At 37.1% G+C, this 26263-nt stretch overlaps 1 protein-coding gene across 3 annotated transcripts in view; it reads right to left on the bottom strand.

Annotated features, from left to right (window-relative positions):
* The window catches only part of LOC103476798 (cGMP-dependent protein kinase 1), a 91193-nt gene that overhangs the window by 3508 nt on the left and 61422 nt on the right, over nucleotides 1–26263 (bottom strand). For 2 of the 3 annotated variants that reach the window (XM_008429389.2, XM_008429387.2), the window contains exons 6-16: nucleotides 24362–24439; nucleotides 22057–22151; nucleotides 10190–10255; nucleotides 8205–8279; nucleotides 2919–3015; nucleotides 2688–2827; nucleotides 1851–1940; nucleotides 1490–1631; nucleotides 1103–1266; nucleotides 210–332; nucleotides 60–122 (exon numbers count right to left, since the gene is read on the bottom strand). In XM_008429389.2, the coding sequence (XP_008427611.1) occupies nucleotides 60–122; nucleotides 210–332; nucleotides 1103–1266; nucleotides 1490–1631; nucleotides 1851–1940; nucleotides 2688–2827; nucleotides 2919–3015; nucleotides 8205–8279; nucleotides 10190–10255; nucleotides 22057–22151; nucleotides 24362–24439 (1133 nt within the window). Of the gene's footprint in view, nucleotides 1–59; nucleotides 123–209; nucleotides 333–1102; nucleotides 1267–1489; nucleotides 1632–1850; nucleotides 1941–2687; nucleotides 2828–2918; nucleotides 3016–8204; nucleotides 8280–10189; nucleotides 10256–10488; nucleotides 10991–22056; nucleotides 22152–24361; nucleotides 24440–26263 lie in introns of those variants that run through there. The other variant, XM_008429390.2, reaches the window with a different exon arrangement.

The raw sequence follows: 26263 nt of genomic DNA, 5'->3' as shown, positions 1-26263 counted from the left end.
CATCATAAAAGAGAACAACAGAAACTGCAAATGGAAGTCCGTTATGAAAGTTTGCTCACTTGTGCTTTTGGATGTCTTTGACACCGTTTTTCAAGTTTCCAAGTCTTTCACAAGGATTATCCCTAAAGTGAAAACAGGTAAAGATTAAGCATTTAAACTAAATAATCAGACGAGGGCAAAGAAAAACCATTTGAGGCACAAACTCTTACCTGCATAGCTTTTTGATTAGGTTGGCAGCGTTTTTGGTGATTTTCTTTGGAAATTCAATCATATCGATGCCTCTCAGGATAATGTTGTAGGTTTTCATTGGATCAGGGCCGGAGAAAGGTGGACTGTATAAAAGAGGCCAGCATTAGTTGTGGGTAGAAAGAACTACATCAAAATAAGCAGGGTTTTTTTTTTTTTTTTTACTCCAAATTTACGTTTTTGTGTTTACATGAATAGTTTCCAACAAAATTTTGCATAGGCTCGTCAGATTAAAGGTATCAAATCACAATCTTTCAGCAGATATCCAGCATACAGTTCATTTTCCCATACTTGTATTTTCAAAATTGGTTTCTTTATTGGTCTGATGTAATAGTTTAATTTTAAATTTGTTTTTATTAGCTGTAAGTGTAAACTTCTAACAACTAACACAAATAATGGCCCATAAAAAATCTCTCAGTGGTCAATTAAAATATATACATTGTGTGACACTTAGTGAATTTAGTTACTGAAATAAATTAATATTCAATAATATTCAACTTTATTGGACATGACTGTATATTACCCCAGGAAACAGTAAAATTGTCTGATGATTGGAATGAGCAGATTTTTAGTTTGCTCTCATCAATAATTGGCAAGCCAAAAAAATCAAAAGTTCACTTTTATTTTTGATTAATGAACACAGCATAAAACTATTCATTTACATCTTGCATAATTGGCATGTCATTGCCTCTACTCCTATTATAAATAAATAATAATTCATATTTTTTGTTAACTAGAGTTTTTAAAGAGACGTCAAAGTCAGTTAAAATTGGCATTAAGCAGGACAAAGCTTCACAAAATCTGCAGAAATATTTGCATGAACAAAACAGACAAACATGACCAGGCTTGTATGTACCTGCCAGTCAAAAGTTCAAACATCAGGATTCCAAGAGACCAATAGTCGGCTGAAATGTCATGGCCTTTGTTCAGGATAATCTCCGGTGCTACGTACTCCGGTGTCCCGCAGAAGGTCCAGGTTTTCTTCCCAAAGCCAATTTTTTTGGCAAAGCCAAAGTCCACCTAAAGAGAAGATAAAAAAGTTATCAGAAACTATAATTAATCAGAGTAAATAATGTTTATTGCCAGGTATACCAAAGCAGTATCATTGCTATATTTCACAGCATTAAAATAATTCGATATTTTTTTGGAAAAACTTGATATTTCTCCAGTTTATATAACATAACCGTCTAAAAAAAAAAAAAAAGAGACAAATGTTGGCAGATATTAAATATTGATTTCTTACCAGTTTGGCATAACCCCTGTGGTCCAATATAAGATTCTCTGGTTTCAGGTCTCTGTAGATGATTCCTTTGGAATGCAGATAAGCAAAAGCTTCCACTACACAAGCTGTGTAAAACCTGGTGGTTGAGTCCTCAAAGGAACCCCTAAGAAAACAGCAGGACAGCAAAGCTAAATGGCGATCGACATGAGTGACAACGTCGTTTTTCCTCAGACACCAACGAGAAAAGGTTTGCAAACAAAATCCCTGCTGCACAATTTAAAAAAAACAACTAAGGGTTTCTAAACATTGCACTTTGTCACCGATTCTGTGTTCATGTATGATCCAACTAAACTTCTTGGATGGGTTGTGAAAAGGTTCTCACCGGTCCCGAAGTATGGTCCACAGTTCCCCGCCTAAACATGCTTCCATCAACATGTAGAGGTATTTGCTGTCTTTGAATGTTCTATACAGTCTGGAAAATATAATAAAACAGTCGATATCTACAATATTTAGAAATATCCAATTTACAATTAGCAATCCAGTTCTACTACGCTAGGATGACATGTTAATTTAAATAAAAAATTTTTATGGATGTTCTGAAATGAAAATACAACATACTCTATACATAATCCATGACGGCCCTCAAATGGTCAAATGATTATTAGCTCAATTTATCAGAAAGCATTTCAGAGTGAGTGATTCATCATCACAGACATCTGCATAGCAATTAAAATGGAATTGCTGCAACACTAGTAGCCCTTGTGTCAATTGAGTGGCATTGGCACCTATCTGCAGTATGTGAATGTTAGAGTTGAATGCTAATTCTACAGAAAGTTTACACACCCCCAAAAAAGTCCTTAGCTACTACAGAATATTTGTAAGAAGGAAATGCTGCTTATTTACCTAAGACATTGTATTTTAAAGTGCCACTAAAATACAGTAACGATGCCAAATTGTATAAAGAACAAGTGGGTACTGAACCATCAGCTGTACTGAAGGAACTTTACAAACCCTCCCTCACTTTTATGAGGAGCCAACAATGGTTAAACTAGGCATTCCTAAACCTGAACATCTGTAGCAACATCATGCTTAGTGGGGTCCACGGAGTTTTGTACTCTAACAAATACATTTCTAGCTCCAAGTAAACAATGGCAAATCAAACTTATGCATTTTTGTTTTAACAATCTACATCGCCTTAAAAAGGTTGCTCATGTTATACCTGACAATAAAGTCAGAGTGAGCCTCTTGCATAATGAGCTTCTCAGACCGAATGTGCTCCTGCTGTCTTGTGTCAACAATGTGTCGTTTCTTCAAGATCTTCATGGCAAAAGTCTTGTTCTCGTCACTCTTTAGCTGAACCTGTGGCCAAGAGAATTGAGGAACAGTCAATTCTTCTTGTTAGTATGGATGTCCGTCCTTCGTGTTCACACTACAACACGCTGCTTCATACCAGCTCAACACGTCCGAAGCCCCCGACCCCTAGGGTGTCTATGATGTTGAAGTCGGCCAGATTGAGATTGAAGAAAAATGCATTTTCTGCTTCGTACCTGTTGCGGCAGAGAAAAGGGGAGGAAAGAAAACATTGGAGAAGGATTAGAGACAAGTTGAAGGATGAAAGAACATATAATCCACTATCAACAACCTGAGGAAAAAAAATATCCGTTTCTCCCTGAGCTAATTTGTTTGCAAATCTTAGAGGATTAGAATCACAGTAATCTATCAAGGATGTTATTGAGGATGTGGAGTGGATAAATACTAACACATGAACAGGATGTGTTTGAGCTTAGTCCTCTGGCAAATTGCTTCGACCTCCGCTTGAACACAGACTAAGTGTCCCCAGCCCGTCCCCATTCTCTACAGGAAAGAACAAACTGGAATATGTGTCGCACAAGCCTCCCGTTTCTCATTTAGCACTGGAGACATGCTTTGGCTCCGCCGCTGAACATCACAATATGCCACTGATGACTCGAGCACGCTGGCAGCAGAGATTGTTTCCACGTGTCCGAGCCTTATCCCCCAAATGCTCCCTGTCTTCTCAGGCTATAGCTTGATCCAGACAGAGTTTCATCAGCTCAGTTTCTGGATCAGTGAGCATAGGACATATCTGAGCCTGGACTGGCCTCCTGGGTCTCTCAGAGCAGACTATCACTTCAGTGTCAGATTTTTATTAGATTTTTTTTGTTTGTTTTTTTGAACATAAAAACAGCCTGGCAGTTGTGCGATTGATGAGTATTAAAAAGTACCCACTAGGAAGATTTTATTGGATTGCTCAGACAGGTTTGTTTGTGGAGCTGTAGAGATTAGTGATACTATTTACTTAAGAGTGACTTTATTGAAAGCAGATATTTAAAATGTACATTGCGGCAGCAGCACGTGTTGGCAGGTAGTTAAGTGTTTCTCAGAAAACATACCAGGTTACCAGGAGACTCGCGTTGTATTTGTGTCTATGTATGCACTATTACTATCGTGTGACATTCCCATGTGAGCCTTCTGCCCCCTGCTCCCCTCATCTAGGGTGTCCCAGATAACACTGCAAGTAAAAAAAAAAACATCTATAAGAGAAGGAAATAACTTGGAGTAAATTACAGCCCCTTGAAAAAGTACTCATATCAGTGAATTAAAAAAAAAAAGCTTTACTATGTAATATCCAAAAAATTGCTGTATTTTATTAGGATTTTATGAAAGAACAATACACAAAGCATAACTGCTAAGAGGAAGGAAATAATACATAGTTTTCTTGTATGAATTTGTGCCTTCATAGCACGTCCATCTAGGTCAATGCATTAGATCCACCTTGTGCCACTGTGACAAGTCAACCGGGTATCTGGAAATATACCTAAGGTCCTTGTGCAGCTGTGTGGTTTGTATTAAAACTTTAGATTTTTGAAAATCCAAAGCATTCACTGGTAATAGCATTATTTGTCCAGCAGATAGCAGCACTTGTACTTATGAATTCACAGATCAAGAGCCTGAAGAAACAAAAAATGCAACTCAAAGTTCATCCATAAAAATAATTAAGCGTAATCACTTCTTAACAAAATTTGTCCATTTTAGCCTTTTTGAGTGAAGTGTAGTTAATTTCCATTGTCTCAAAATTAATAGACTATTCATTTATCATTAGTCTCCCACTCTGCATATATATTAAATTCTTAAAAGGGTTTCCTTAAAAGCAGATGCGATCACACAGGAACTGTTTGTTGTGTAAAACCAAGACAACATATCTCTTAAATAAACATACAGTACTGCCAAATTTCAGAAATTGAATTTGTGAGCAAACCCCGTGGGGCTAGAACAGCACCACAACCTAAAATAAAATTAAAGACAAACACAAAGCTCAGTGGGATCAAGACCTGTCAAGTAATCCTGGTTACTGTCACATTTTAAAGGTTCATTACGTGAAACAAAAACAACATGTTACTTATTAATGTTACCTGGAAAGTCCATTACTGAAGCCCTTTGTGCTGGAATACAAAAGGGTTTTATTACAGGTCAAGTGGGACCCTAGCGGGCGATAATCTGTATCAGTGAACGGATGAGGTCATAAAGATGATGTAATCCCCATGGTGAGTTGGTGAGAGGATTTTTATGTGTAATGTGTGTGTGTGCGTGTGTGTGTGTGTGTGAGTGCTACTATTATCCTTATTTATTTTGTTCTTGTACTTTTTGGTCCAGCCTAACAGGAAAAAGAGCAAGAAGAAAGCAGTTCTGACCTTAAAGCTTAAATGCCAGTTTTGCTTAAAACTATACACTGTTCACTGAACTTTAATGGTTGAATAGCTGACAGAGGCAGGGCTGAGTCATATGTTGTCATATACACAGCGCAAAAGTATTTTTATCACTTGAACCTGAGTGCATTTTACAACAACAACAACCCTCTGTATATTTTGGGGGAGTTTACATGGTAAAGCAACACAAAGTAGTCAATAACTGAGAAGTAGAAGGAAACAAATCTTTTACGACAATGCTTTAAAAAGTAAAAATCTGTGATGTGTGGCTTCCGTACATATTCCCTCAGTCAACACTTTGTAGAGCCATCTTCCGCTAACAGCCTTAGAGAAGAAGATACAAGAGGTTTTTGCCTGTTCTTTAATGTAAAACAACCCAGGCTCAGTTAGTCTGGATGGAGAGCAACCGCTTTAAAAGAATGTCACAGATCTCTGATGGATTTAGAGCTGGATGTTGATCAGGCATTTCTAACATATAAAAAGTCCATTATCAAGCCTTTCGCAGCTTCGAATAGTTCTTCCTTCAATTTGGGTCGGTATATATATTTCCGTCCAACTTCCTATTTATTTTAACCAGCATCCCCATCACTTTCTAAATAAAGCAGCTCAACAGCCGGATGCTGCAACCCGCTGTTTTTCAGTTTAAGAAAATTCAGAATTAAAGGTTTAATTTCTGAATAGAAAAAAATGTATAGTCTCTTTTCTTGCATTGACAAGGCAGTCAACAGCAGAGATGACGGGGATGTATGCAGTTTCACCCTTGCCTTCAGATAAAACCAGGTTTTATGCTTGTGGAAATAGCGGAGTAAAAAACAATCTACTTTATTTTGTGAACACATAGCTTCTACCCGTAACAGAAGAATGAGTTCAATCAAAAACAATATCAGCAGGCGGCACATAGCGGGGAGGTAGTCTTTGAAGAAAAGACTTGTCAGCCTCACAGAGAGCAGAGGCAGGTTGCTGTACAGTAGTGCCGAAATGCGCCGATTCTCTGTGACCAATTAGAGGCAGTTTCAGTCACCGTGGGACCTCGAGTCAGGCATCTTCACAAAGACACAAATGTTCTCTGCCGGGGAGGGAGCGCCAGCAAGACACGAGACGGCACGGGGCAGGGAGAGCAGCCTTAATCAGGGTAAAACCCGCTTTGATGTGACAGATCTGAGGGAGGCACGGGAGCAATTGATTCTATTTTAGAGCGAAGTTCTGAAAAGGAATCATGATCCATATCGTGCCAAAGAATAGTATGTTGTTGATTTGAATAGAATCAAACGTGCTCCTCTGAAGAGGGAAGGACCGAAAGAATGGGGTCAGCAATGTGCACGATGGGTTTTTTGTTATTCTCACTTCAGCTGGCAGAGGCATTGGGATACCTGGCCAGTATTAAGCGCCGCAATTAATCCACTGGACCCCGCTTAACAGCCATTCTCTCTTCTCATTGCCCTTATCTAGACTCGGTAACTGTTGCCTTTTACTGCTATTGGCTGACTAGATATTACCAACATTCGACGGATGACTCCCATTCCCAGCAGTCGTCTAGACCCAAACGTAAGTTTTGTCTGGTGACATGTGAACTTCTGCCCCCGTCTCAAGTCTGTTGTTGCCTTGAAGAGTTTTTATTTCTAGGATTGTTATTTAGTTTATTCAGCTACAGGCTAACTCTAACACTCCTCCCTGTCCCTGATGAAGAAAAAATGTCACCCGACAGCATGACGTAGCCAGCACTACATTTTTTCTGTAGGGACGGTGTGAATAGGGAGGTTTGTACTGTTAGTTTTCTGCAATGTATAATATTCCATTTGCCTTTCAGAACCTCAGCAGAAAGCATAAACACAAATTTGAACAAAGAGCTCCCTTCATAAGTGCTAATGGAAAAGCATGTCACTCAGAGCATGCAAACACCAAAATAGTACACATAAAATTGCACATTAAATAGTCCCTGTATTTAATGCACGTGCCATGCCATAGCATTTTTCTTGTGGGATAATAATTATTGCACATGATCAGGTTGGATGTGCTGGAAAGTGAGGTTTGAAAAATTTGCTAAGTGTTTGTTTTGGCACACTTGCTGCAGTTCTCTTCTCCAACACTGCGGTGAGCTAATGAGAAAGCGATTTTCTGCTGCTGTTCTCGTCCAGGAGAAGTAAAAGCTGCAAGTCAATGACTGTATGCAATGTCCTGTGTTTCCTTTGATAGACACTCTTTAAGCTACTTTGAATAATTAACTGTGTTTACTGTACTATTTTATAACTAGAATCAGTTGGAAAATATCTATAGTTGAATTGAAATAATATTTTCTTTCTCAAGACAAAATTTACTTGTGAACCTGCGCTATATAAATAAAATTTAATTGAATGAATAATGCCACACAAGTAGAGTAGAATTAGAAAAAAAACACCCTATTGGAGTTAATTCATTTAAATGTATTTGTTTAAGAATCTCAAAGCAGAAAGGTGTTGAAATTGCTCTGTTTTGTTAAATCTGTCTGAAACCCAGATGGGACTGAAACTTGCATATAATAAAAAAAAAAATAATATGTTGATTTCTAAAAGCCTGAAAAATGAGAACGGTACACATTCACAAAGTTCTGTTTTAAATAGTATATTAAGGCAATAGAACCAGTGAGGACACACTAAACACAAAGTGGCTTCCTGCTAAGTAGAGCTAGAAACCATTTCATGACTGCTTGCATATTTTATTTTTTATTTTGTTGCCTTTCCAATCAAAATAAATACATAATAGTGTCCTCTGAAATAAAGTAAATGCTTCACTATATGTGGTTTGACATTCGAGTCTCGTCTTGCTACTTATTATGGCTAAAGGTGCAATTATAAACAGGTCCACTTGTGGCACATATCTGTAGAAAATAGCATGGCGTTGGCAGCCAAGATGTGCTGTAATTAACTGAAACTTAAATGTGAAAACAAACAAAAGCCAAAAGCTTACAGGAATGCTACATAAATTATATATATGATCAGTATTTCAATTAATTTTTGCATACAAATTTGACTTACTTGGCTTTGGCATCGGCGTCCTCATGGCCTTTATTAGAAACCTCCTCCAAACCTCCAATCAAGTGCTTGAATGAACTGGAACAGTAATAATAAAAGTTAAAATAGCTCTGAGCAAACTTTTTCTGATACAGATTTTGCTACAAGAAATCACTGCCTATTCAGGATAAATTATTCAAGAAAATTCTCTTAAACTGCATATGATATTTTAAAAGCTTCTGGTTACAGGGAGCGGTAAGGTGCAGTTTGTACTCTGCAAGTGATCTGCGAGCAGAAAATGACCAGACAGCCATAAAAAATACTGCCAGTTACTATTAAAAATTCATCAGCCTGCTTTTAGAGACGATCCTCTAAAAAAAATAAAAAATTAAAAAAATCGCAGCAAGGAAGGCTCATGTATGCCACAGAAGTAAAAAGAAACCTCTGTGCCAGCAGATGGTGAGTGAGCGAGTGGGAAGTTTAAGACCAAAAGTAGAGAGCGCATAAATGTTTCACTGATTAAATTACAGAATAAAAAATATACTCTGCTGAGCGATAAGAAAGCCACTGAGTTAGTAGTTAGTTTGTACATTTTTTGTTTATGAAGATTAAAAATGCAAATGTAGCTAAAAGAAACAAAACAACAATGTTCTTTTAACATCCTATGAGATTAAATTCAGCAATGGATTTGACTCGGAAAATGAATGTCCTGTCATTCATGTAAAATAAATCTGACACACTTACACTTATAGCAAGATGCTTTCAAATTTTCCTTTAAATTATCACAAACGATTATAGTAAAAAAAAAAAAAAACATCTAAACGCAGTTTTCATGCGGTGCTCACGACCAACCCTCCTGTTGCCTGACTCTTTTTAAGAGAAGCTTTTGTTTAAGTATTTGTCTGATCGAGTTTTGCCTTCCAGGGAGTCAGCGGCTCCCTGCCACTTGTTTTTATTGCGTCTCTTTCCCACAGCTACCGCTGTTATCTTTGTTTTACCACTTAAGCTGAGCTGCTTTCATTTTAAAGCATCCATGGGTGCTCGGAAAATGAATAAAAGCGCGCGGAATAACAAAGATTGAAAAACAATTATCCTGCACCAAAACTGGCCTAGCTGTTTGACACAGGCATTAGTCTGGCTTTGTGAGCTGTGAAAGCATTAGCTGCCTGTGTGACAGGCAGCAGCAATCACCCGTGCTGGATGACTCCCTTACTGTGTGCCTGTTTTCTGAGGCCAGATGAATGTATTGGGTAAGAGGACTCAAACTTACTCTGCTTTTCTATTCTTAACAATTTGAAGAGGCCAAACAATAAAAAAAATTACCCTTATTTCCGTTCATAGCAGAAGTAAAACTAAAAATAACTACAATTGTCCAGATTTCCCGTCTTTAATCTTTGAAATGTCACTAGAAAATGTCCTTCCTTTTTGGTCTATTTGCAGTTACAGAGCGACAGAAATTGTTGAGGAAAGCAAAGTAAAACACAGTCACGTTCACAAGTTTTGGCTGTAGATGTATAAATCAACATTACTAAAAGAAAAAAAAAATAAGAGTAAATAATTGTATTGCAAAACAAATTCTAATTTGCAAACACATTTACTAGCAGATAATGTGAAATATTACCACAATTACCTACAAAGTAATCAAGAAAGTAAATGTTTTTACATAAAAAGTTCTGATGTAGATGCATTAAATTTAACGACATTGACATGATTTTATTTATCGCAGCAACTAATGACTTCCGATTTTTAAATGATCTAATTAAATAACTTAACTTTTCATTGATATTCAAGTTTTTTAGATGCACCTGTGTTTAGTTTCTTCACATGTATCTTAAATCATTTTGGCTTTAAAGTTAGGGGTATAGAGCGGATCTCAAAAAGTTATGGGATACAGAGATTTGACCTTAGTGGGAGTAGCAGCACAATTTAGGAACCAGCTTGTGATGCAATTAATTCCCTTTTCTTTTCAGTGCCCAACAGTGCAAAACAAAATAAATTTTGCTACTTACTCTCGATCGATAACCAAACATGTGACTGCCTCTGCTGCAATGACGTTAGCTGTTCTTACGTCCTCCCTAGAGGAAATAAAACAAAGAAAGAAGAATCAGCACTTTTGAAACAGTCGTGCAAATAAAAATCAGCAATGCCATTATTAAATCTCTGTTTATATCATTAAAAGCTTTTTTTTAGAACTGTGGCAGCGGACACAGTTAACAATTATTATTTTATTTAACTATATTCCCTCTAATTTAACGTGGCACGCATCATTTGCAACAGACACCCCACATCCCTGCAGGACTGGCATTACTCTTTATCATATTTGACACCGAGTTCATCTTCCTCTTCAGATGAGTCGCCCCAGTCACATGAATCTTCCGAGTCCGAATTCCAAGAATCCATCTTTCCCTCTGGATATTTTCAGTGCATGAAGAACCACAACAATATGTTCTAAGTTAGAAGCAGAACTGAGCCAAAGGGAGCCTTCCAACAGAAGACATCTGTGCTCTTTCATCAAAAAAATCCAGTCCAGTTGAAGAGCAGTCAGTTCTGTTATAAAGAATAGAAATGCAAAAAGAAAAAAAAAAAAGGGGGGAAATTCAGATATTGTCCCATAAGCAGAAAACAGAATTCCCTATCATTTTCGGAAAAAAAAAAGGTTTATTTAAGGTCATTGGTATGGTTTAATTTCCAGCAAATCCAAAACTAAAACACATGTTGGTCCTGACTGTATGGGAGCAAATTCAATTCAGCTGAAGTGCTACCAGTAACTGGCAATCACTGCCTCTGTTTGCTGTGAACTCCCAGAGATAGATCGACCTATTTCAATGAACAGAGGTGACAATCCCTCTTCATGCCATCTCTACTGCCTCTGCTTTCCCTAGTCCAAACACACTCATAGGCATGGCCACCCACACCTCACCCCTCGCCCCCAAACACACATAAACTCTGCCTCAGTCTTTCTGCTGACCCCGTTGAAAAAAGGTCACAGCTGGTGAGGGGAACAGAGTTTGAAATGTGAGGACGACAGCGAAGAACAGAGCAGAGGAGAGGTTGCCAGCCTTTGACAGGGGGGTAAAGGATATATCAACAGATGACCACGCACACTCTCCAGCTAGCATAATGCCTACTCTGGTATATTCACCCCTGATAAGCTGCTGTGACCTGCATCCATGATCTTAGCAAAATACTCAGCATAGTACTCGGTTTCCTCACCTGTAACACAATTTAAATTACTGTGGAAAAAAAAACACAAAAAGGGTGACCGGAAATGCAAAACTGGGACAGCTGCAAACAATGAATAAAACTGTCATCCATCTGAACAATGCAACGTGGCCTGAGGGTTATTAAATAACAAAACTAAATGCGTAAATATAAAAGGTTACCCGTCACTTGTCCCTGCAGGTTTCGGTTGCTTCTTAAGATAATGAGAATATTCATATCTATGTCACGTGCACAGTGTTCAATATGTTACTATACACTGCAGGTGGCAGGCTATGCTGAAATTGGTGTCTGATTCACATAAAATCATTTGGTGTAAAATCAAAGGGCACCTTTAACAATTTCTAAATTATCTAAACTGCATTTCTGAACGGGAGAAATAAATGGAGGATCTACCTTATCCACTATTCATGTAGAACTCACCACTTTTAAATTCCAACATATTGATACAAAATTCAATTTACCACTCACTCACATACAGGCACAACCACCCACACACACATAAACACACACTTTAAGCGTTTTCACTTGTCATAATGAGCAACGGTTCCACCCTTGATTGGTTATGCAAATTAATTGTCTTCTGAAAGTGAACCATAGTGACAGAAAAAAAACAACGTAGCACATAGGGTTATCTTGAAATTGTGCTCATGCGGGCATGAAACATCCTGAGGAGACCATGAGAGGTTCATATTACCAGGAGATCTTTTACACCTGTCCCCTGCTGCTCAACTGCAGCTGAGGAAAACAACACTGGATCGCCCTGGCACTGATGCTGGCGTTGTTCCTTATGAAATATAATCCCGAAACAATATCTGTCACTGTGACTCATTTGTACACCGCCGAGTCTAAGTCAACCTCGATGGCTTTGAACCCGTTCATTGAAATGCCCTGGGAAGGTGACGAACACGCTTGCACAAGACCCCAGTGCGTTAAAAGCAGCTGCGCGCTGTATCCGAAATGCCCTTTGGAGCCATACAGAAGCTTGTGGTGTGGATTTCCACACATGAACATGATAATTGGACAGTGATCTGCTGTCCTAAAACCAGGGTTGTGAAAACAGTGCACACACACAAAGACTGTAGAGTGGAAAGTGTATCTCTGGTCATAAGTGAGGGAAAAAGTAAAGAAGATGATAAGTTGATTGAAGAAGATCTGTCGTTATTTTCCCTTTTGCAAACAAAATGAATAAAACCAGTAAAAAAAAAAAGATTTTTATGTAATATTATTGGATTTTATCTCTAACAATTATGTCTACATATAGATAATCTGTAAATATAAACATTTGTGACTGTAGAAATGATTAGAGCTGCAATGTTCTGACAAATATTTGCTTCAGACCTGCGTTCTTTACTCATTGTCACTGTAGCTACATAAGAAACTTTCAATTCTAGTCGCATCTGGGAGGTCATCTTGTTTTGTATTGTATTTTAAAGTTGCACTGTGGACTGTAGCTTTATGCACTTAATTATGCATGTTAACATTCTGCATATGTTTAACTTTAAACATTGCAACATTCACTCAGTACACGTACGGCAGAAACGGAAGAGTCCTACCTAAAATTAAAGGTACGCGTTTTTGGACCATTACTCCTGTTGTAAAAATCACATTCTGCATAAATGCATAAATAAAACCTGTTTTCTGGCATACAGGATTAACTCTACAAATGTTGATTTCAAATATTTTATTAGATTCCAACATTAGATGAAAACATTAATGACTCACTCCCTGTTCAAAACTGTATTTCAGCAGAAAAAAAGCATTTACAGTCCTATTCCAAGTGGAACTGTAAATTTCTGAATATAATTCCAGTGTTACTGTTAAACAGGAAACATTCCTGTACAGTATGTGTTATTATGTTGCAGAGGCATGTACTGCAAACAACAGCTATGTAAGCAAATGCCTACAGGACTTTAAAAATATTTGGTATGTTTTATACAAATGTCTAACAACCGGGGATTACATACAAGGATATAAAACAGGAATGTAAATATAAAGCATGAACAGCAGAAGACAGGAATGTGATTTATAAGATGGGAAGAGTTGGAGTGAAAGGAATGAGATAATTCTATACAGCTGTGCTAACATCTTTGATCAATGCATTTTGTGCTGCAACCAAAACCCATATTAGGAAACGTTGACAAAATTGTACATGTGCAACACGACTGCTAAAAGAAAAAACCCAAAAACGTTCAGATTCCGCTTAATATTTTGCTACAGCATAATAGCAGTACCTTTACTAGCAGGTTCTGGGAAGAAAAAAATATTAATACAGCAGCTAAAAAGATATGTGCCTGCTGTCTTTCATTACACCAAGGTAAACTGCAAAATGATATTTCTAATATGCATAAACCAGAATGAAATGATCAGACTTTAGAAAGCTAAAAGAAAAGAAGCAACTACTTGATAGTCTGTAAACCTAACTACCAGCTCCTTTTATTTTTATTTTATTTTTCGATTACAGATAGATTGGTCTTGAATGCAAACGCTGCAAAAATATGTTATTTTGACATAAAAGAGTGTTTGAATAAAAAAATAGTAACTTGGCTGACAGAGGCAGCATACCAACACTAACCCTGGCTGATGGCAATAATTAATGAGATCGCTGTTGTTGGTCTCTGAATGTTACCTGATATCGCATTGATCTGTCACTTAGATCAGCATCCATAGACAGTATTCACTCAGTGGATGTTTTAAGGTCAGAGATTGTTTGAAGTACTGTCACATATATTGTGAAGACAAAATTTCACTCTTCTTCCTGACAGAAAACATGAACCATTGCGTAAGCTGTAAGCTATTTCAAAACGGCACACCAACGTGGATGCATTTCATTTTCTGGAACATGCATCTACTGGGATGTACACACAAATACATACAGTGATGTTCGTTCAGGGTTATACATAGACGTTCTCAAGAGAAAGTGTGTAATCTATTATATCTTCTATTGTTTCCCCTCGCCAGCCCTCTCAAGAGTTTCAGCTAATTATATACATAGCAGGAGAATAGACTTTGACTTGTAAATGTGTTGTTCTCATAGATCAAAGACCAGATCTTCAGAAAGACAGAAAAGCTGGTGAGTAGGGGCTATTGAGTTTCATGATCGAGAACACAGACCGTTAACTCACAATTACCAGGATGACCCTTTGGAAGAGCTCTCTGATCAAAAGCTTGTTGCAAAGACGGCCAGCATCTCTAGCATTTAAATTTCCAAGACATGTTTACCTATCAAAGGTGGGATTGAATGCGCTTGTCTTATTCAAGACGCTCCGTTACAAAATACGTTTATGATACTCAGATGAACACAATAGGAAGGAAATGTTGGGATAGAAAAAGCACTTTTTGTTCTTGTTTCTTCATTAAACAAACCTGGAGGAGCCCTTAAGATGCTTTGAAAAGTTGGCAGTACAAGACAGCAGTTTACATCTATTTTGTAAAGTAAATATGATATATATGATATAAAGTCATATTCAGTTAAATTGAATTGAATATTCATTCTGATGAACATTTAGAAAGCAACATTTAAGCAGGTAAATTATATTTAAGCACATATTTCAGCATTGATTTTTTTTTTATTGGCCTGATATATTCTTATTCTACATGTTATGTTTTCATTAGCTACAAGCGAGAAATAATCATAATTAATAACAAAAGTTTTAAGACATCAGTCTGTGCAATGAATCTATGAAATGTGTTTCACTTAATGAAAATGAACTTTTCAATACTATTATATATTTTTAAAAGAGATTGGGCATGACTTCAGACAACTTTTTTTCCCCTCACTGCCATTTAAAGGGTACATATCATGCATGCCGCTCAATAATCATATATATATAGCTATGCTATCAAACTGCAAAAATGGTCTGGTGGAGAGGAGTGGAGCCAGGGCCATTGCTGTCCAGCTTTTGGCCTTAAACAGAAATGCTTTGAGATGCCCCATCTACTGCCGAAAGGGAATGACCAACAATATTTGTCAGTGCATTTCTCTACATTTGGTCGAGGAAAATTAAGGCTACTGGAGACAACAGATTTTAAGTGGGATTGAAATGAGGAAACAAAAGAAATAAAGTGAATTGAATGCAGCAATGTAGATTGTGATCCAGTTTGGCTCACAAACCACTCATCATATAAACTGCCGTTAGAATAAGTCTTACTGTTTCCACATGCTGTAGTTGTTTGATGAAAACCCCTAAGAAAAATCCAAAATGTCTGACCTTACAAAGGCAGCTGATCCATATAATCATGACAGATTTTGTTTTCTTGAGGGAGATTAATGAGGAGGAGATTATTAAAACCAGAAAACCCTCAAAGTCAGCAAAACTTTTTTTTTTGCATTAAGTAATTATTTTTACATTAACAGACTGCAACACTGCCGGTCAGAGAAAATCCTTCCTGAAGCAGGAAAAATGTCATGTCTGTTGCTTTTGTATTTATCATGTTTTATGTTTTTTTTTTGTCTGTTAAAAGCACCATACTGCTGCTTTTGCAGTGAATAACTGCATGTAAATATGTTTTGCTGTGATTTTACAATAGTAAAATAATATTGGTGATTCACTTTGGCTCGTCTCCTTTGGAGAGAATCTTCTTGAAAACGGGGCTCAGAGGAAAAACCTTCATCAACTCATCCAAGCTGAGGCTTGCAAATGTTTGATTACTGAGGTTGGTTCTGTTTCATTCTGGAGATTAGTAGATTAGTCAGTAGTGTTTTGTTCGTTTATTTTTTACAATAAATACAAGTGAAAAGTTTGATTAAAATGTTACACAAAAATGAAAATGCCTGCTTTTGTACACAACAAATGCCTAAAATCAATTAAGTATAAGGGCTCTTATAAAAATACTGAATGCAAAATGATTTCTTAGCATACAAAACATTCATATTTTAACACAGCCAGGAAGAGGAAAATAATGCAAAATGGCCCACAAAACTGATAGAGTTACATCTTTTCTGTCAGGAGAAATTAAGTCAAAATTCCAGAAAACTATTGTGAGATACCTTTGGAAGGATTCCCTAAATGCTTTACCCAAGTCACATAATCCAAAACAAAACTACCAAATACTAAGGAAATATATTAATGACTGGGTCAATTTAGGAAAAGTAATACAATTTCAAGTCAGAAAAAGATAGGTTAGGGTATTTTTTCTACAGCTAAACATGCTACTGCGTCACTTTTGACCCACAAGACAACACAAGGGTTAAGACCTTGTGTGAAATAACATACACCCCCTAAAAAAATCACTCTCAACATTTCTGATAAAACAAATTATCTAAAAACATTGTTTTTCATTGATTTTCCTAATCGTAACAAATCAAAACAGGGAGAGGAGAATGGTCTATTTTAATACAGTGTATGTAAATATATAATTTTGACTGCAGTACTCATCTATTGTCATATGCATTTATTTAAAATGTACACAAAAGCAGTTGCGGCAAATATCTAAATTTACATAAGATGTGATAAGATGACACAGAATTAGCATTATGGTTTAATTTGCTTAGCTTGTCTTGGCTTATTTTTTTTCTTTTGGTTTGCATATTTGTGTTATTCCCTCAGCCTGTCTCTGATATTTGTCTTGCTTTCTGTCCCTCCCTCGCACTTGATTTTGGTTGCTGATTGCAGTCATCTGATTCTCATTTACCATCAGTTGTTTGGTAGAGATTCTCATTTTTTGTTCTACATCAGGGCCGATTAATTCACAATTTCCACCTTTTTGACAGCCACTTTGCTATGTTCGTATCAAACAGCACATATTACAAGTTATTAATGAGTAAAGATCACATTTTTATTTCTAACATGATACTTCCACTTGCACCGGATCATGTTTCCTCTGGCTCGCATGCATTTTAATAATCAGCCTACTTTATATCCTGCAGTCATTAGTTTTTAACATATGGGGAAAGTCTAGCCATCTGTGAAGCTCCAGCTGTTGCCGACTCATTACTTTCAATATCTCCAGGACTCCCAGTGATATTAAAGACTCGTGTGTTTTACCAGCACATAAACTGAAAACCTTTCCTCCTTCTCATAATTCTGCTTCAGGTTTGTCGTAAGGTTTTTTTTACGTTTTAAAGACGTGAACGTTTGAAACCTGATTGACTACAGATCTTGCATTCAGTGGCCACCAGATGGCGACATGTGCATTTATTTTTATAATGAAGGCTATTTCCATGAGTGCATATCTTATGATTCTGCCTGACTAATTACAGATAAAAACTTGAGATTACTCTCTCCCTTCACAATCTATGTTTGGGTAAAACTTTAAACACAGAGAAGCAACGTCATTACAGCATTGAACAAACTGGAGGAGGGTAACACCACTCCTGGCCCTGGACAAAGGTCTTCAATGCCAGACATTGTCTGAATTTTTTTTTAAACAGGGAGTTGTTCTCTGGTATCTGAATGCTGAAATAAACCAAATGCTAAACAATGTATGATAATATCTTCATTTATATAACAGATCTTATTGACAGAGGCATGTGGAATATTGGATGTCTTGCTTTATATCTGAATATTTTATGCATTTTTTCTCACAGATACATAATGTTACCGTTTATTAGAAGCAATAATAAGTGAAATATTTCATAGAAATGTCCATTACAGATACACAAAGACAGAAAAAAAGTTATTACAGTAGTCAAGAACTGTATGAAGATGTATTCGCTGGCAATGAAAAAAGGAAGTGAGAAAATATTGTCTAATTAAAAATTGTCTTTAAATGGGAGCAAGACATTTGAAAGTCAGACACAAAACCTAATGGATTACATAGTCCTATGTTTTCTGTTTGTATTAAAAACATATGGTATATGCAAAAAAACCAAATTATTTACTATGAACATTAATAGTCCTTTTATTTGCTGTTAGTAAACACACAATACCTAAGTGAGGTTATGCTAACTAGATAACTTGGTGTGGCTGTTTTTTACTGATGTAAAAATGATCAATGTTAGCAATGAGTTTGAAAATGAAGCATAAAGAAGCAAAATAGCTTTAAGAAAAATTAAAAAAAGAATGTGTTGTTGGCAAGGTTGTTGCTCATTAAGGTTGACTTTTGAAACTTAAGCAGATAACAGAAAGGCATAACAGCATAAACTCTCAGTCTTATCCTGAATTTTCAGCATCTGTCTGCAAAGGAACAAGCTGGATTTCGAAATGTTAGCAACCTTTTGGAAACCTCACAGTGAAGCTAATGGAGTAAATTCTCCTAGTGGCTTTGTTGTGACTCTTACAGCTGAATCTACTGTGATTCTTCAATCATGAACATTTGGTTCTTTCTAAGGAGAACAACACCATTTTGGGTATTTTTTTGCATTATTATATGGCAGAATTATAGTGCAACCAATTGCCCTGACATACCTACCACATCGTTTTCTGTTGTTTAGATACAATTTTCTTAATCATTTACAAAAGTTTTCCATGTTCATTTAAAGGCCCCCACATACTCTGGCGTGCTTCAATCTGCGGAGCTTACCTCGAACTCGAAGCAAACTCAATTTTTAGAAAAGCGCAATTCAAAAGCCAAATGCCACTTACAGCACGAACGTCAGAGAAAAAAATGTTGCTTTCGCTATAGTTCTTTGACAGAAATCTCAACTGGCTGACGTCTGTATCGACAGGTCAAAGTTTAACAAACCCGGCAATCAGCAGTAAACCCTTGAACAACAATTCTCTAAAACACAACCTATTATATCAAAGATTTTCAATATCAGCTTTCATTGAGGCAGTCAATGCCACTTGATTTTACATCAATGACTAAAGCCTTCTCTGTGCTTCACTGTTGTTGCATCTCATTGGGTTGATTAGCAGATGAAGATTCTTAAACCAGATTTAACACCATTATAATCCCTGACTGAGGGTTATGAGGCTGTTATTTGCACTCTTCTTTTACCCACCGGAAGTGAGAAATGTCAGTTGTTGCTGGACACAAACCAAATCTCACTCCATCTTTATGATATCGGCCTTTGGTGTACTGGGTTTTAGGATGTTCCCCGATGCATCTCTCAATCAATAAAGCAGAAGGGTATTTTTTTTGTTTGCCTGACAGCTTATGAAATATAAGTACATTTTAAAATGGATGATATAAAAAAATACTCCAACTATTAATAGTGTAAAGAAAAGTGTGCCTGGCTAGGCAATAATAATAATAATAATAATAATAATAATAATAATAATAATAATAATAATAAACATTTAGCAGTTTATTACAGGTGTCAAATGAACAGAGTTGTAGCAAAAATAAAATGTAAAAAAAAATTGGAGTCTATTGGTGATAATTTTAAAATGAAAATGGCTAGTACAAACATTCACATCCCTCAGCCTAGCCGAACCAAAAGCAGCAGTCACCAACACATCTCTGGTGCTTCCCCTTCTTTCACTCCCGTACACTCAGACAACATTTACGATAAATTAACAGGATATACTTTAAGTCGGTTCTTTCTCAGGAGAAAACAAATCAGGAAATCCCCAAGTCTAGAAGGAGTTTCCCTTCCTGCAAAACCAAAAGACCATCATCTGACCCCAGTCCTCATAAAAATCAATAATTAACGTTTGGAGTTGAGTGATGCCCCGTCCTGCTTCCAGTGTTTTACCATCATTGTGGACTTAAATAATAAATCCATCAATAGACAGTATGATTACAGACCATGTACTCTGTTGTTTGGGGTCATCAAGTATTGTGATAGACCAGTTTTAACCTAACATCCCAGCACAGGTTTGCCTAAAAGGGACTGGAGAATGCATTACATTCTGGAATGCTTCAGGTAAACAGGGGTTTATGTAATGATCCTGCTTATAGATCATTACATAAATGATTGTAATATAAACTACCAGTTTACATTACGACTCCAGAAGTCATGTCTTCGAAACTTTTTATACACAGGCTAAAAATAAAAAACAGAAAAGTATCTTTTTTGGTATCTTAATGGACATCTACTGTCCTGGAGAATAAAGTATTACAAGAGGGTCTGAGAAGTTCCAGTTTTGACATAATGTTTGTTAGCACTGGTGCTCCATAGGGATTTGTCGCGTCTCCACTGTCATTCTCCCCCATGTACCAATGACTGGAGCTCTGGGAATGTACATGTCAAACATCTCAACTCATCCTTCATGACTTCAGCTCTATCTTGATGAGAAATGAGTCATCAGTAAAGTTCACTGGCCAAAAGCAGTGAACTTCAGAGAGGAAATGTAATTAGCCCACAACCCGCAGTAGCTGGTTTACTATTGCAACAGGAAAATGTTGTTTGTTTGTTTCAATGTCTGGTCAGGGGCAGCAATAAACCCAAGATGCAGTTTGACTTCTGCATATTCCATTGTACATTATAAAAGAACTGAACAGTAATGTGCCACAGTAATGTGTGTAAAGAGGCCAGAAATCAACAAACTTTCTCAATAAGAGCTAGGAAATAAATCTTTTTATTAGTATGTCACTGGATAGTTTTTGGATGATGGCAATGAGCCAATGTTTTGTTCTCAGCAGGTTGCTGGTCATTTTGGGCCATCAGCAATTTCTACCTTGCAGTTTTGATCTTTTTGTGCATATTTTTACAACCAAGGATTTAAAGAACATTTTTATCCATCCGTGCCTAATATTAGCAAATGTGGTTATCTGAATCTAATATTTACAAGCAGGACAGCAATGAGTTAGTTTAGTTGAATTAGAGATCATAATCTGCTATATGTTATACAAGTCACCAGGCTCAAATGGGGGATCAGAGTAGAATTTGTTATATCAGTACTTACTGATAATACATTACATTTAAACATCTTTATTATTACTCCATGATATCAATTATATATCCATAAACACCAAATTAAAGAAACTGTTACAAGAATTGATTATCAAATGACTATTTGTGTATATGAAAGAAGATGTTGAACATTAGTGAAGTTGAAAATCAACCTTGAACCCAAAGTGACTGGTGAGAAAATGTTATTTCCCACCTGTAAAAGCACCGAGTTTATAGTTTTGCAGCGGCTTATGCAACTCAGGCCGATACAGTCAGAACGAGAAGCTGAGCACACATAAAAGACTGGAGACATGACAGTCGAACCTTTGAAGGGAGCCATCAATATGGCTCCTCCTGATAACATCCACCAGCCCTGTGTCAACTCTGGAGACAAAGTTTCTGGTTCCATTCATTTCTCAGTGCCTGTTCTAACATTCACTCCACCTTCAAAAGGCCCAGCAGAGCACGGACTTTCTGCTGTAAGTGAGGAAACCCAGCCGACTCCAGGGGTTGTTTAGTGCTTCTCTACATTGCACTCATTGAATCTGTTCTGTCACATCCATCACAGACTGCAGCCAAAGAAAGGACAGGAATACATTTTAGAATTTTAACAGAAAGAACTACAAAGAAAACCAATGGGGCACGTTGCTATTTTCTCCCAAGAAGCAGGGAGCAAGTCAGAAAAATACTTGGCAACACATAAACAGAATTCGCAACTTTAACTTTTCTTGCTCATGCCAAAGAGCCTTTAGTATAAAAAAAGAAGCAAAGATGCAACTCCTTAGTCCTCATTTTCAACAACACTGCCTGTCATCAGTTGTCATGTCTGACACAACTAAACACCGATGCATCTCGACAAACACCTGATTCTGAGAGGAAAGATTTAAGAATGAGAGGAAACTGATAGAACGGGAGAGTTATTAGGTACAATCTTACCCTTGCAGTGCTTTCTCTCCAAACCAGTCACCTTTTCCTAGGCTGTGGAGGTACACAGGCTCTCCATTGGGCAAGTCTTCCCTGGTCACATTAACCTGCCGAAAGAGGGACATATTAGGAGGAGAGTAACAGGTAAGCAGCGTGTAGTGTGAAGAAGGTGAGGAAGATGTAGAGACTGAAAGATGTCTTGCAACTAAAGGAAGATAAGAAACATTTGATTAAATAACATCAACAACATAAATTAATAGCAACTGTTTTGTTGGGTTGATCACACTGAAAAACACTAACTTGTCTCTAAAAATATTTTGTCACAGCCAGGTATTTATCTTTATGGTGCAGGAGATAAGTGGCATTGCTAACTTCTTCATCAGCTCGATAGCACATATGTAATTACACTCTGCATTGAACCAAAGACTTACAAACTGCAGGATTGGCACTTGAGTACATTTTCAGGGGAGCGGATGGAGATGATTGTTTCGCCTAATGAAGGCTCTCGTCTTCATCCATTAGGTGTCGTGACATAAATCCAGCAACAGCGTGCTGGAATGCAGCGAGCAGCTGACTGACAGCCTAATTACTTGTGATCGTGTATAATCCTGTCGTCACAGAGAAAAAGCTAAGACAGAAAGTAGAGGAAGTGAAAAGTGTACACCAAAGAAGTTGTACTGCATCTGTTTCAGATCAGAAGGTGGTGCAGGAAGGTTTGGTTTACAAGAAAGTTCTTGGGAATCTGTCACCTTGAGAGTGGATCCTTGGTTACCAACATATTTTCAGTACTACGGTTTGTCCTTTGGACAACTTGTGTGTAATTTTCAAAGCCATATTAACAATAAAACCCATTGGCTTAATAACTTTATAGTCCAATATGTGATTAAGCAGTGTTATTATGTAACAGCGGTGACATTTCATTTAAACTTGCAATGATTCTGCAGCAGTGGCATGTAAATGCTGGGCATATGTCAGCTCAGAATCGATGCTACAAAATCTTTCATTTTTCAAATTGTGGCTGGAGACCACACGCTGGAGCATTATTTACCTAAGACAGAGTATCTTCTTTCCTCTTTCACCATTGAAATGCAAGGCAGACAGATAATGTTCTAATAGGGGCAACAATGTATGCACAGGCTAATGGGCTGATTAGTAAGCTCAAAGTGTGCTCTGTACCAGTAAGGACTGGACTTTCTAAAGTATTGCCCTCTGTGTACTGCTCGTTTGTTGAAGTGTGAACAGTATGTGACAACTCACTGCATGACGGATTGAGACATTTGTTTACGAGGACAAGATGGAGTGATGCAGGCCAAATGTTTGTTAGTGTTGGCACACCCTCTTGTTATGCTGTATTTCAGGTTCATGTCCAGGTTGTTGGGCTCCACAAGCAGAATATTTATTTTGGCAGACAGACCATGCTTTAAGCTCAGTGAGGTTTAATTAAACACGTGGAACCACTGAAGGCTTTCTGTCATTTTTTTTGTAATTATAATGTTCTTTTCGTTTTTCTTTTTTGCTTCGGATCTATATGTAAGTTGGTGTTGGCCAATTTACATTTAAATTCAATTTATTTTTTGCTGCTATAAATGTTATGGACAGATACATGGATGAATGGATAAATGTTCCTTTCCTGGTGTATCTATGAAGGCAACGGCTCAAAACAGTCCTGTGTAGCTCAAAATTTTCATTGGAGATTTATCTTATGTTTTCAGACATTTCCTCTTGAAATCCAGCCAGATGGATTTGCTGGTTAGTTTCTGATTTCCATTAGACAATTTTTATTTTCACATCTCTCTTTGAAACTTAGACAGACCATTTTTTAAAATTATCTTCAGTGGCTGGTTCCTGCAAAGAGAATCAAATCACCACAGTTGAGCTGGCGAAAGGTGCAAAACAGACCTGAGTGGCGGTAAAAACACGGTAAACAGATTCCAATGCAAGTGGGTGGAAAAGCTGTTGAAGATGAGCATGACCCACCCAGTCACAAAATAAAGAGGAAGACCAGTAGGCAAGTTGAAAGCCCTCCCGCAGAACTGAGTCCAGTGTGAAAGCCAGTGTTGATTACTGAAAGGGGAAATCAAAGTGACTCCTTTCCCCTTTCCAAACACTCCCATCACTGCTGCAAAGGGATGATGAAAGAGGCAGCACTTTTCCCTATCCGCCAATCTGAAGATGACTGATGATAGCAAACTTCCATCCAAAAACACCACGCCTTCACTTCAAAGATTGGCATCTGTTGCTGCGTTTTATATGCCTGGATGCCCTGACTTGTGATGAGGACTGTCTTGAGGGTACGGTCTGGTGTGACTGTCCTCACCTTTCCCTTGCTGATAATGAAGAAGGTGTCTCCTCTGGCCCCCTGTCTGATGATGTACTCTCCTTCTTCATAATGCGTCTGTCAGGGAAGAAGACAAAAAGGTAACAAACATAAAAAAAGAAGTGCTACTGACAGACAGGAGAGTAAGCTATTAATACATACATACATCAGCATTGTTTTTTATACCTAAAATGAGGTAAACAGAAAAAAAGCAGATCAAAACTATTGCATCTAATATGGATGGGAACTTACTTGTTCAAACCAAGAGTGAAATAAATAAAATCATTTCATCTAGGTCTCAATTTTCTACATCCTTGGTATTCCTGCGCATACTGGAAACTATCTCGCTACAAACTGGGTTTTGAAATGTTCGTCATTTCAAAACCCACATAGAAGATGAAGGAGAAAAACATCATATGTGTGAGAAAACAGTCCCCGGCTTAATAAAAATCTTCAAAACGTCTACAGAATTCCTATAGGAAAAACCCAGAAGTCAAAGCTGAACAAAATAAAGCAGATCAGACTGAAGCAGAAAAGTCACGTGAAAAAAACCTCAGAAATCACAACAAAATTGTTATGCAAAAAAATAAGGCTATATTTATAAATCAGTTTGTTTACTTTATTAACTATTTAATGACCAAATAATCTCCAATGTAAAAAAAAACATTCACCAGTAGTTTAAACTTCATTAATATTTAAATTATTCTTGAATTAGTAAGCAAGTAAGTAATAGAGAGGGTTCAAGCAAACCTTTCCCATCTGAAATGTGAAAAATAAGCATTGTTAGCGTAATGTAATGATACTTTCTGCTTTACACTCTATCCTGTTTCACTTTAGTCAAGGTCAGTTCAAGCTCCATACAACGTTTGGCTGGTAAAATAAAAAAAGTTTAAAAAATGAGCAATAAAACAGAGTTTCTCAATTCCAGCGGTCAGGGACCACTGCTCTACGTGTTTTAGGGGTTTCCCTTCTGCCATGCACCTGACTTGAATAAGTGGGTGATTAACAGGCTTCTGCACCACTTGACGGCATGCAGAGAAAGTCATGCAATCAATTCAATCAAGTGGTCTGGAACAGTGACACGTTTAAAATATGCAGGCCAGCGGTCCCTGAGGACGAGAGTTAAGAAACACTGCCACTGGGATAAGTTACAGTGCTGAAGTTATCAAACAGCCATTACATACAAACTACTGCATAAAAATATATACATATGTGTGTTGCAAATTAAATATATTATTGGCATTACAATAAACTTGTGTATATTGACATTTACTTTTTAGGCACAGATGCCCTTTGCTAGCAACAAATATGCTTAGTGCTAACATTTTGAGGCATTACATGGTGATATACTGTAAAGTGTGATACTAGATCCTTAAAAAAATATTTTTCTCTTTTAACTAAAATACAGTTTATCTGTCAGTCAAACCAAAAGCATCTGGGATGGAAAGAATATATTGTGATTCATGATTTTGTGATTTTAGTTTTGTATTTTGGTAAGCAACTAACTTCTGAGAGTTGCAGTACTATTAGTAATGCAACTTTACCAATTCAATTAGGTTTCTCAATAAGTAATTATTCAGTAGTGAAAGATTTTCACACTTACATTTAAGTGTTGGTTGAAATAACCTCCAGCACTAGGTAGTATACACATTTTCTAAAGGGTCTGGTGCTTGAAGGGTAAAGTGATGAAGGCAAGTTGTGACACTTTTAATAGAACATGAGAAACATTTTTACAGCATCTAGGCAACTCAATTTAAAGTTTCATTTGATCCTTGCACACTGAGAGCATAAGCAGTCACAGATTTTTTTCACAACTTGTGAAATATCCTGGAACTGTTGCTGATAAACTGCTGAGATCAATAGCTCCTCTTAGACCAAACTACCTCACACTGTTATGTGCAT

The sequence above is a fragment of the Poecilia reticulata genome, linkage group LG15, assembly GCF_000633615.1.
Source record: "Poecilia reticulata strain Guanapo linkage group LG15, Guppy_female_1.0+MT, whole genome shotgun sequence".
Taxonomy (NCBI): domain Eukaryota; kingdom Metazoa; phylum Chordata; class Actinopteri; order Cyprinodontiformes; family Poeciliidae; genus Poecilia; species Poecilia reticulata.
This window is presented reverse-complemented; position numbering and strand designations above follow the sequence as displayed.